The sequence below is a fragment of the Leptosomus discolor genome, chromosome 13 (assembly GCF_034619465.1).
Source record: "Leptosomus discolor isolate bLepDis1 chromosome 13, bLepDis1.hap2, whole genome shotgun sequence".
In the NCBI taxonomy this organism is placed as follows: Eukaryota; Metazoa; Chordata; class Aves; order Leptosomiformes; family Leptosomidae; genus Leptosomus; species Leptosomus discolor.
In genome coordinates, this window is record NC_141403.1 from 2,894,364 (window position 1) to 2,905,615 (window position 11,252).

Consider the following 11,252-nt stretch of genomic DNA (forward strand, 5'->3'; position numbering starts at 1 on the left):
TTCCTAGTGGTAGGCAAAATGACTTTTTATTCTGTATCTCTTGTTTTCTTAGCTGGCCTGGCATTTTTCTCCGAAGCTGCACCACCGGTAAGTGTCTCAGGATTGAAGTCCTTCATACTGATGTAGTTCCTGCTTTTTTTTCCCTTTTTTTTCTTTTTTTTTTAAACTGTAATTAGTGTAAGTGAAAAATAGAATTTCATTGCAATTACTTTGATTTTATGGTATGCACTGGCTGTAGTTCTCTCCTACTGCTGCTTTCCTGGTCCTTCTTTCTCCTTCTCTAGCGATTAGCGAGGGGGCTTTATGGTGAGAGAAGCAGCACTTGTCATCAGCCTCAGCAGCTACGTGAAAAACAGTGTAAGACAAGAAAGGAAAAAAATCCCATATTCACTACACGGAAGCCTTAGGCCTGTGGAAAAGTCACGAATAGCCCTCACACCGCTGTGAACAAGCTCCTGGCATGGGGGATTTCACTTCCCTTCATGAGATCCGTGCTGGAGAAATGCCTCCTGTAGTCCTCTCCCCTGCCGCTCTGTCCCACGCAAGCCAAGAGGGGATCCCAGCACCCACTGGCGCAGCCAAGGGCAGAGCCAGAGCCAGGATCCCCCTTCCAGAGGGCTCATCTATTCCAGCAAAGCGGGCTACAGCCGCGGCCACGTTATCCTCCAACGTCAGCCTCGTCTCTCCCTCTCTCTGTCTCTCTCCCCTGCTCATTCTTCCTCTCCAGCTCACGAATACCTGACCACCCTTTGCGAGGAAGCAGCCTCAATCATTGAGCTCCCAGGGTGTAAAAGTCCCGAAAACAGGTGGTGGCACTAGAGCCCCCCTTGCCAACGCCTCAAGGCAAAGGCTGAGGAGCCTCTGCGTTCCAGAAAGGGAGCGTGAGGAGTCAGGGCGTGGGTCTGGCCCAGGGCAGGGCCCCGGCTGGTGGGATGCTCAGGACATCACGGACCGTAGGCGGGGACGCACAAGAGGGCTCTTGGTTTTGACCATCTCCATCACAAATCGTTTTGCAGTGATCAAACGGAGCTCAATGATTGCTGTTTTGAGATCATCCCTGATTACCACCTTCCACAAAGCTCTACTTTCTCGCTTTTCATCTGCAGAATTAGGTCACCAAAGGTCAAAGCCCCAATTCAACTCTGCCTTTGAACCAGCAAAGCATCAGGGCATAACCACGGCTTGTGGTGAGCAAGTTGGGAGCGAAACGACAGCCATCCCACCTTTGAAGGAAGGTTTTCCTCTCCAGTCCCTGCAGAGCTGCCAGGGGCGGACAAATCTCATCCAACAGTGTTAGGAGAGAGTCTGTACGTGGCACTTACCAAGTTTACAGCAGAATTAAGAGAACTCCATGGCCACAAGACACCAGAGGCTCTCAAACCCAGACAGCTGCGCTCGAGTTGCCACTCCAAAACAGGGAGGAAGAGTTGCCAGAATTTTAAGCATTCCTACTGCCTTTGATGATTTAATCCTTTCCCGTTGAGGTCACAGTTTAGTTACAAGTCCACGCTGGAGCTGATGTGCAGCTAAGCCACGCCAAAGAGAAAACAGAGAAGCGTTCTCCCAGCCGGCCGCGGTGCCTCCCCAGCGCGCACGTCTGCGCTCCGCCCGACGCCTTCCTCCCCGCTCCCACCCTGCCCAGCCCCCCGAAAGCTTCAGGCTGTATTTCTGCAGTACACAGGGATCCTCTTGGGGGAAAAAAATTTAAAAAAAAGAAAGAAAGGTATATTCTGTAGATCTAAAGAATAATATCCCTTACTGCTTCATTATGCACCGTCACTCACCTTTCTCACAACATTAAAACTCTCCCTTCCTATCCGAAGGACTCTGCTGACTCCAAGCATCCTCTTTCTATAAAAATTCTGGATTCAGTCCGAGGAAGTCCGGCTCCAAACGTTCCAGTTAAGTTATATAAAGAAGCTGCAGATGGATCTTGGGAACTGTTAAACTCAAAGTAAGTCATACCAAAATAATGAGTGAGAGACGGGAAAGGCAAGGGGAAGAGGCCAAAGAGTTGAGAGACGGGTTTCACGTGCTCTAACGTTAAGATGTCCTTCGCACTCAGAGGAAAGAGAACACATTATTGGATGAATTTGCTGCAGATTGGCTTTTAACTGTAGTACAGCTTCAACTACCAAAATGGTTTTATAATGCTTTCTAATTACTGTGAGCACAAGAAAGTATTTTAAACGATCCTTTAATTCAATCATCGCTTCTCTTCGATTTCATTACAAAGGATTCTATTACTTTTTAGTACCCAGCAATGAACTGCTGCATTGTTACCAGAAGAATCAGGCAGACTCTTCTGGTTTGTTCGAAACTAAGACTCCGGTTGAGAATCCTGCCTTTATTGGCTATTTTCCTTCTTTCTAAATGGATTTTCATTTCCCACACCACCACAGCTTTCAAAAGAAAACACGGAACTGTTTTGAACCCATACCACATCCTACCTGCTAGCCGCCTTCGCTTCAAGAAGTCAGCCGAAAGGAGAAAATTCGGGGATTAAGCTTTATCAACTCCTCCCCCACAGAGAAGCAATTACATCTAAAATAAGAAAAAGAATCTCCCAGATATTTAAATGTTGCCACATCTTTTAAAAAATATAGTTATATAGAATATATAACTCTATATATAACTCTCTCTATATATAGAATTTCAAGTGTAGATAACTTTTTTTTTTTTAAAATCGCCCTCAATTTTAGGACATATTAACACTTTAAAAATTCAAAAGCAATTTTTACTTAAAGTATAATCTGAAATGAAACTGGAAAAAATTTTTAGGGGGTACAGAGAATGAACGTTCTCCAACAAACAACATCCCACTGCTGCCCTTACCTCAAGGGAATTGTAAAGTCTCACCTGAGACCTTTCCAGGTCTGTTAACGGTCTATTCTACCTAAAAAAGTGAGATAGGGCTAAAGCCGACACAGGGCAGGAATTCCAGCAGTGGGATCCCAGGCTCAGACGCATTTCTAGGAGGTCCATGAGGAGCTGTGTGTAAGGGGCTCTTTGGTGTCGCAGAGCAGGGGGCTGGCAGAAGCAACAGCGCTCTCGTACGCGTCCTTGAAAAACACAGCTACAGCGAAGGCCACCACGTACTTGCACAAGGTGGGGGACAAAAATCTCTCCATGTGGTCCTACCTAAATTGCCTCCCACCCCTCCAGTGGGATGACAGCTTCAGTCTGGTCACTGGAAATGCGCAAAGTTTTCTATTAAGAGGGCGTTCAGTTTATTTGTCTTCAAATCTGAGCTTAGATGCTCTATATAAAGACAGCTGGCTGAACAGCTGGATGTTAACTGAAGCCTTAAAAACATACCGAACATCTGAAACAAAGCACAAAGTAACCTTAAGGCGAGGTATGCGAAAGTCATGGCAATGCTAAATCAACCTCTCCAGCCTTGTTAATCTGTAAATAATTGAATGCTAGCAAGAAATTCTGCAGTAACTGTTCTCAGTTAAAGACGTGCTTGGTTTTAGCTGAGAAAGTTCATTAGATAAATGAAGAGTTACCTAACAATGATCAACCTATGGCAAAGAAAAAAATAGAGACATTTGAACAGCTAAAAAACCCCCTGATGACTACAGAGCAACTAAGATACCAAGGGTGTTCTATGACTTCAGTTATAAGCTATATTAAAGCACAAATCCTAAGTAATCCACTGGACAATGATTTAAAAAAATAAATAAAAATTCAACTTTATTTTTCTCTCCATGCAATTTGAACAAAATATGTTCACAAAAAGATTTGGCAGCTAGGACACAGAACAGGGGGTTGTGACTACTAAAACCAGGCACTGGCAGCGCTGTCATGTGCAGATCACCCACCCAACCAAAAACTTATAATTAATAACTTATAATAATTAATTAACTTATTTCACAGAAACAGGTTTCAGCCAAGAGCTATCTTTGAGAGACAGCATTCAGTATCGGTTCTGGAGCCCTAAATCAGTTGGTGTTCCAAGGTGTATAGCGTCAAGCCAGCGCTATGGCCTTGGGCAGCACTGATAGCACCTTCAAACCAAACAAAGCCCTCTGTTTGCTGAGGATGGAAAACCAACGGGTCGATACAGAGCACAGGGAACTCAGGCAGGCCACGCCGTTGGCTGACCTACAGTCCTTTCAAACAGCCAGCGGCAAAAAACGTTCGTGCTCACAAAACAGCTCAATAAATTTAAAGAAGAAAGGAAAAGTATGGAAAAATCAAGAGCTGACCCCACTTACTTGCACAGTAAGCGCGTCCTAGAGCTTCCACGTGGCTTACAGCAGTGGTGAGGTTTTCCCTCTGAGGGGGTTCACCTAATTAACTCCCAAGACTCTGCCAAGGGTCTGTGAGCAGTACCCGGCTGAGCCCCAAGCCGTGCAGAGCAGGGACAGGGCAGGCAGCCACCTGCTGCGGCCACCGTGGAAGCAGCAAATGCCAAGAGAAGCTCTGGAGGAGCCGTGATACGGGCGGACGTAAGGCGTTCCAGACCAACACGAGCGTTCACCACATTCCTGAAGCTACACACCACCCCCCCCCCCCAGTTCAATTGCGTTTTTCTCGGGCTTTTAACCAAAATATAAGTGTGCATTCTTCTGCCACCACACAGACAAACGAATGACAACGGAGAGCTCCACGAGCTCACGACTAAAGAACAATTCGTAGCAGGGACATACAAGACTGAGTTTGACACAGCCTCTTACTGGAAGAGACTGGGCTTGAATCCCTTCCATCACCATGCTGACGTGAGTATTCGTTTTCTCCTGCACTTTAGTGGCAAAGAATAAAGATTCTTTATATATCTAGGCTTCAGTTACCAATTGCACACGGGGAATTTCCTTTTCACTTTAAAATAATTTCGCATTAACACTTCAAATCCAGTCTCAAAGCTTGTAACAACGTACTCATGAGAGAACCTAGTTGCTAGCTTCCCCATAACTCTCATTAAGCTCTTCAATGAATTCCTTATGAAGAGGTTTTCTGTCCTCCTACCTCTACTCAAACCTGTGATTTGTCCTGTGACTATTCGTAGGCACCTGAGGGAGAAGAGCAGGTGCACTACTCTGTTAAATCTTCTGGGAAAAGGATTTTTCTGCCTTTTGGATGCTGTATTTGTACAGCTGCAGACAAAATTCAGATTTTTAAAGATGATGGAAGTATGATCCGTGCTCTGGATGCTTGGATCCTCAGTTCACAGCAGGAAAAAAGCGTAAGAGGCCTCCTCAGTTTGCACGGGACAGATAAAGCGGTTAGAGGAAGGTGGTCCAAACCAGGTACCAACTGCAGGGTTTGGAATCCCTGGGGGCTCTCCCCTTCCCTTCCAGAGCATCAGCCCTTTCCTACGACCTTCCAGGAGCAGGAGCAGTCCTGTATCAGTTGTTGGCCGGACTGGGACACACCAGTGAGCACCAGCAGCTGTACGGTCTGTAACCGAATGGCAACAGCCATTCCTCACTCCTTGGAGAAAAGGTGGCAAACCCCTGGGTTAAATTTTGTCTCTGCCTCCCTGAAACGGACGAGATGGCATTCTTATTCCAGACAATAATGAAGGTTAATGCCAGGTAGTCTTGCCTCCTGTGATAACTGAAACAAGAGAGGTAAGATGAAAGATCTACAGCGTGCAACTAAATTGACTACACATCAAAGTAAGTCTATATTCCAGACTAGAAATTAATTTAATCCAGAGTGCAAAAGCCTCCTTTCTTAAAAATAAGCCCCAGCGTGGGTCACGTTTTGCTCAGTTCTCTGGTGGCTTTTATCGGTGTTGAAAGGAGCACAAGCTCTGCATCACAGCGTTACTAAACTGGGGCCATTCTAAAAGTTGACACCCATCATCTCACCACACAAAACAGGGGGAGAAGTCAAAGGACAGGCCACGAGCTGACGTGGAAGAGCTCAAAAGGGTCGCTGTAAATCATTCGCACGTAACGTCATGACCAGGGTGTGGCCAAAGCGCTAACGCAGTCCTCCTCTGTCTACCAGACACCCGAGTTGGATTAAAGAAACTCATTGCTTCCTATTCTGGCCTGATGACCGTTACTGTAGCACTACGTTTAATCCTGTTCCTCAACGTTCAGGGCTTCGTAAGGGCAAGAAAAATATTCAAATACTTGAAGGGATGTTTCTGGTGGTTGGTTTTGTGGGATTTTTTAAATAAAGGCAATAAATGGGGTTCAATTTAGACCTTCAATAAGGAAAAAACCCAAACTTGTTGCCATTTACGAGCACCAACAAGGAAACACGGATTTGGATAATAAATATATATGACGAAATTTGAAGTAATATAAGTGCCATGTGTGCTTTTAACAAAGGATATTTAACCAGCGGAAAAAACCATGTGTGACAAGCAGCCACGGATCCCAGCGATCAAAGCAGCACAACGGTTCCATCCAGGCTCGTACCTAGAGACCACTTCCCATTTGTCTTGTATTTGTTTTTTCTTTTTCCAGGTGGTGTTCACAGCTAACGATTCTGGGTATCGACATTACTCCATTACTGTTCTCCTCAGTCCCTTTTCTTACTCAACTACAGCAGTAGTCAGTGAGCCAGTGGAATAGAAGCCGACATTAAGCATGAAAATTCAGACATGTAAATTAAAATTTCCATAAATGATAACAACTTAAGTTTCTGACTTTATCAACAGCTTTAGAGTTCATAGTAAATGTTGAACAGTAACAGTCCAGTTGTTTATTAACTTTGTTAACTTTAGGAAGAATGTGTACTGACTTTTTTTTCAAATACTCTTCTGAACACAAGTATTCTGTATTTCTGTATTCTGTAAGTATTGCTCTTCTGAATAAAAGTTTAGGGTTTCAGAAAACACAACAAGCTCTACAAAAAAAATCCACTGAAACTCCATTACTGGGATTCTGAGAATAACCCAAAGTCTTCCATGAAGTCAATAAACGACATTGCTTCTTGCAAAGGGAGCGAACAAAACCCACCTGAAGGCGTCTCACGAAAAGCGAGCACACGGGAAACGCGGTCCCCCTCCTGCCGTCACCCGTGCTCTGTTGCTGAAGCCCACGGGAGATGAAGTCACACGGGACACCTACCCAGGGCCTCACGTAACCACCACGTAACCTCACCTCCCAGTGCTGATTCTTAAGATACAGAAGCAAAAGCAGCTTAAAAGCGAGAGCAAGCCAGAGCAGCACTTAAGGGTGATCAGGATGCCACACGCACTGAAAACGCCTCCTGCCCTGCTTTCCCACATGTTGTAACTGGGGACACTTTCAAGGAGAGTCCACATCCAGTGCTGCAGAAAAATGTATTCATCAAACATCCCTGAAGAAGTTTTTTCGTGTATTTTCATTAAGTTCTGCAAATACCTTTGCCCCAAGTTGAAGCACTCCCCAAAACGACCTGCATGCCTCTAACCACCAGACGCTTTCGTAGTAGCTCTAAGATACAAAGAAAAATAAGGATGACTGATGATTCCTGAGAAAACCAGCTCCCTATTTAATGCCAGGAAAAAACAAATGGATTCTTCTCTTTCCCGTTCCTGTAATCCACATACAAGGATGGTTACTCCTAGACAGAAATAAGTACAGAGAGGAGCCATGAGGAGACGCAACAGAACAGCAGCCCTATCTGGAAAAGTACACAAAAATGTTGAGTCACTTAGCCTAATAAAGCCAAAAGCTGAAAACCTTTAAATACCAATAAAGGGAAAAAAGATTTGTTAGCCTGAGGCTTGAGCCCATCACAGCCTAACCTGATGCGTCTGCTGGCCAGGTGTCCCTTCCTTCCCTTTGTTGTTCCTTCGAGGAACCGAGCACTAGAAAAATGAGCACTTTCATCTAGAAACAAAACACAAAGAAAATATTTTCTCCGCAGAACCTCAGAATAAACAAGCCAACACAAGCTTTAGAACATTATATTTCATAAAAGACAATGATAAAAAAGTACAAACATTTTCATGAACAACAAAAAAACAAAACTATGATAGTACACAGGAAATTCCCAGCATTTGTTTCAGTGCATTTTTCATTAAGCCTATCTTACATACCTCTACAAATAAAATAATCTTAAGTACACTTCCTCTTGCTGATACACAATGGGTTCTTTTAATATTTTTAACTAACTGGCTCATTAGTCACCCACTACAACACAGTCATTAGTAAACATAATGATAGAAAAATAGTCTGGCAAGATCCAAGAAAAAGGACATTTTGCACTTGCTTTTCAATATACTGTCTACTGCAAAATGGATTTTATATTTTATATTCTCCTACTTAAATTTGAGCTACAGCAAACGGGCTTAAGAGTATCTTAGCGTATCAACCAGATTCCACAGTTAACATTTCTGTAATATTTTTACTTGCTAATTTGCAAGACCTTCAGAATCTTGTAAAATACTCCCTCTTTCTTCTCCCTCCGTGGTCAGTCCTCAAAGGGAAGACATCCTTAATTGGCCTTGTCAGCAATGCAAAAGCCAACGTGATCGGCTTCTCTCTACATTTTACAAGAATCACGAAAATATCAAAAGGAATGTGCACAACTCTTAGTTCTGCATCGCATTTATTGTGTTTGAAGGCACTGTCTATGTTAAAACCCACCACAGAATAGTACCGAGTTCAGGCAGGCAGTACACAAGCACTATCTGGATGCAATTTAAGATGGTAACTTCTAAAACTTCCCAACAAAGTGACAGAAGGTATTTAGAGAAGGGTTGGTTGGCAGCGTGGTTAAGAGTTGGTTAATTTAGTATCTGCCAGTCACTTCGGGGCACCAAAACGTAAACTTTTGGAGGACTCAGCTGTATATCATCACCCGTTCCCATGCCGCTTTAAATCCCATTTTTATGAGACCATACATGATTAATCACTTAGAGCTGTCAGGGTGTATTAGTTCAGCCACAGCATAGGTGTAAAATAGTACGTATATATGTACGTGTATATATACATATATATGCATTAGAGTTTTTACAAATTGCATATTAATTTCACAGAATGCCTGACAAATGGGCACAGAAGCATGCTTCAGAAACAGCACAGACCTACAGCACCAAAGGATGTTTCATCATCACAGGCGTTAAATTGTAGGTGAACTTGTACTGAAAACCAGAAATCACCGCAAAATTACATCAGGGATTTAAAAATCTATTCAACAGTTCTTAAAGAATTGTACTACTCTGTTACGAAGTAAGACTAATTTTATTTTGAAGATATAGTTGCTCATACAGTATATTAATTATCTCCCCTTTATCCATACGCTTCAGAATATCCTATACACTCAGTTATAGAAAAATATATCAAGAGGTGATCAAACCACTTCAGCGTGCTTTGGAAGGATGTTTTGTTCACTTTATGCTTTTTGTTATTTTCATTGCCTTACATCACCCCTAAAGCATGAACTGGTAAAGATTAACTGGCAGATTTTTAAGGTCATTGCAGTGCCGTTTAAAATATCCCTTACAACGGCTCCCAACTGCTGGAGTTAAATCATTACATTTCTACTAAATATTTGGGATGCCTACGACTACACTCAGAACTTTCCTGAAGGATGACGGCTAAGGGCAAAATTAGCTGCTGGGATGTCGAAGAAAGAAAAGGTGTTTACGGCCAACAAACTCAAATACACAAAGCACCACACCGCCCGCGGCGGCGATTTGGGAAGCCAACACCTAGTGACGCGTTCAAGTTAGCACTCTCTGTCAGCGCTCTTACAGGACACTCTGTGGATAAGCAATCCTCAGTACGTACTGCTTCCCACTCTGCAGGAGAGCAGAAGTCAGTCTTTGGTTCCTAAAGAGTTGAGTAATGGAGAAACGAAACAGTTTAATAGATCTTGGTCAGTACCTTTGCGCTAACGTAGAAAATATACGATCCGGTCCTTTTCCTTAGTATTAACAAGGGACGTAAAAAAATATCAGGAAAAGATAATAACGCTCAGCAGCGGGATAGTTTAGGTAGCATAACATCACGAGCCAACAGAAAAGAAGAAGAAATGTTGTTCATTATAAGCCAAGGAACGAGGCGAGTTACTCACACGTGTGACACCACAAAACCAGAGAAACAGAGAGGAGCGATCCTGAGCGGGACTGCGCAACCTCCCTCTCAGCGGAAGTCACCGACTTGAGGAGACTTAGTGCGTCGTAGAAGCGCTCAGCACTCGACCAGAACAGGCCCTGGAATAGCTATATGGATTACTACGGGTGGAATTTTAAGAAGCCCTTGGGGTTGGCCTGCTTTCCGTCCCGCTCACGCCATCGGCAGCGGAACAGCCTGACCAACACCGTGGTTCTGAAAATCCCGCCCTGCAAGCATTAGAACTATTAGAACTATGGTTTAGTATTTTCTTAAAAATCTAACTGTAATATTCTTCCAATGAAGACACATTTTTGGCTCTTCTGATTTTGGAGGAATAAAAGTGCTGTTTACTAGGATTTAAAAAGAAAAAGGAAAAAAAAGAACAATACCAAAATACTGTACGCACCCAGACACATTGTTTTAGGCGTTAAAATCCCTGACATTGACACTAGTGGCACACTTGAAACAGTTAAGAGCTCCTGTAGATCATAATACACAACCACCGCAAGATTTTCTGTCATACACATGCAATATGCATATAAATAGGATTTAGATGGCAGGCAGGGTATCATACAATTTTGCTGGCAATAAATAAAATTAAAAGCTTTCTTTCTAGCAAGTTCATATACAAAATTGATTTTTCTATTTAGATATGCAGGAGGCCTAGAGCTCAAAACTAGTATAACAGTTTGCAGTCATAGCTGGCCAACAATTAATATTTCCTTCATTTCACATAAGGTATAACCTTTTTTTAAGCATACTTACAGTTTACACTTGTTCTTTCATGCTAATAAAAACATTCCTATAGAATTCAAACGAGAACACACTCAAGTACATACTGAAGCATAAAATATTGAGCAATTTAAAAGCAATGTATACACATTAATTTACATCACGTATTTACAAAACACATTTTACAAAGAAACAAAAGCATTAATTTAAATACGGGGGGGGGGGGGGGGGCAGTTTAGTATAAAAAAAAATTCCTGGAAGAAGAGGTCTCAGTCCCTGCTTCCAGAGAAGCTACAAGTCTGTTTTCTGCAGTTTATTTAAGTGATTAAGATAGAGAATATGAAGAATGAAGGCTTGAACAGTAGTCTCATGCTGTAAACATCTGAGTGGTACTGCTGAGTGGTAGCTGCTGGCTTTTCTTTCAGGACAAAACGCAGGGTACATACAATCACTTCTCATCCCAGATATGCATCATCAAATGGTCAAAGATCTCTAATTCTAAGC

The 11,252-nt window shown here is 42.9% G+C and overlaps 1 protein-coding gene across 2 annotated transcripts; it reads left to right on the forward strand.

The window, feature by feature from the left end:
- The first annotated feature begins 18 nt into the window (after positions 1 to 18).
- On the forward strand, positions 19 to 6,539 carry LOC104341544 (transthyretin). 2 transcript variants are annotated; one of them, XM_086472632.1, is made up of 4 exons: positions 19 to 93; positions 1,824 to 1,954; positions 4,592 to 4,727; positions 6,432 to 6,539. In XM_086472632.1, the coding sequence occupies exons 1-4, from the start codon at positions 19 to 21 to the stop codon at positions 6,537 to 6,539; spliced, it is 450 nt and encodes a 149-aa protein (XP_086328758.1). The 2 variants fall into 2 exon arrangements, with proteins under 2 accessions (XP_086328758.1, XP_009959735.1); XM_009961433.2 differs by having other exon boundaries at positions 19 to 87.
- The last annotated feature ends 4,713 nt before the right edge of the window (positions 6,540 to 11,252 follow it).

Excerpts from the sequence above, each read along its gene's own strand:
- LOC104341544 (XM_086472632.1), top strand. The coding sequence starts at position 19 with ATGACTTTTTATTCTGTATCTCTTGTTTTCTTAGCTGGCCTGGCATTT. Across the intron at positions 1,955-4,591 it reads TGGGAACTGTTAAACTCAAA|ACAAACGAATGACAACGGAG; the intron begins GTAAGTCATACC and ends GCCACCACACAG. Across the intron at positions 4,728-6,431 it reads CCTTCCATCACCATGCTGAC|GTGGTGTTCACAGCTAACGA; the intron begins GTGAGTATTCGT and ends TTCTTTTTCCAG.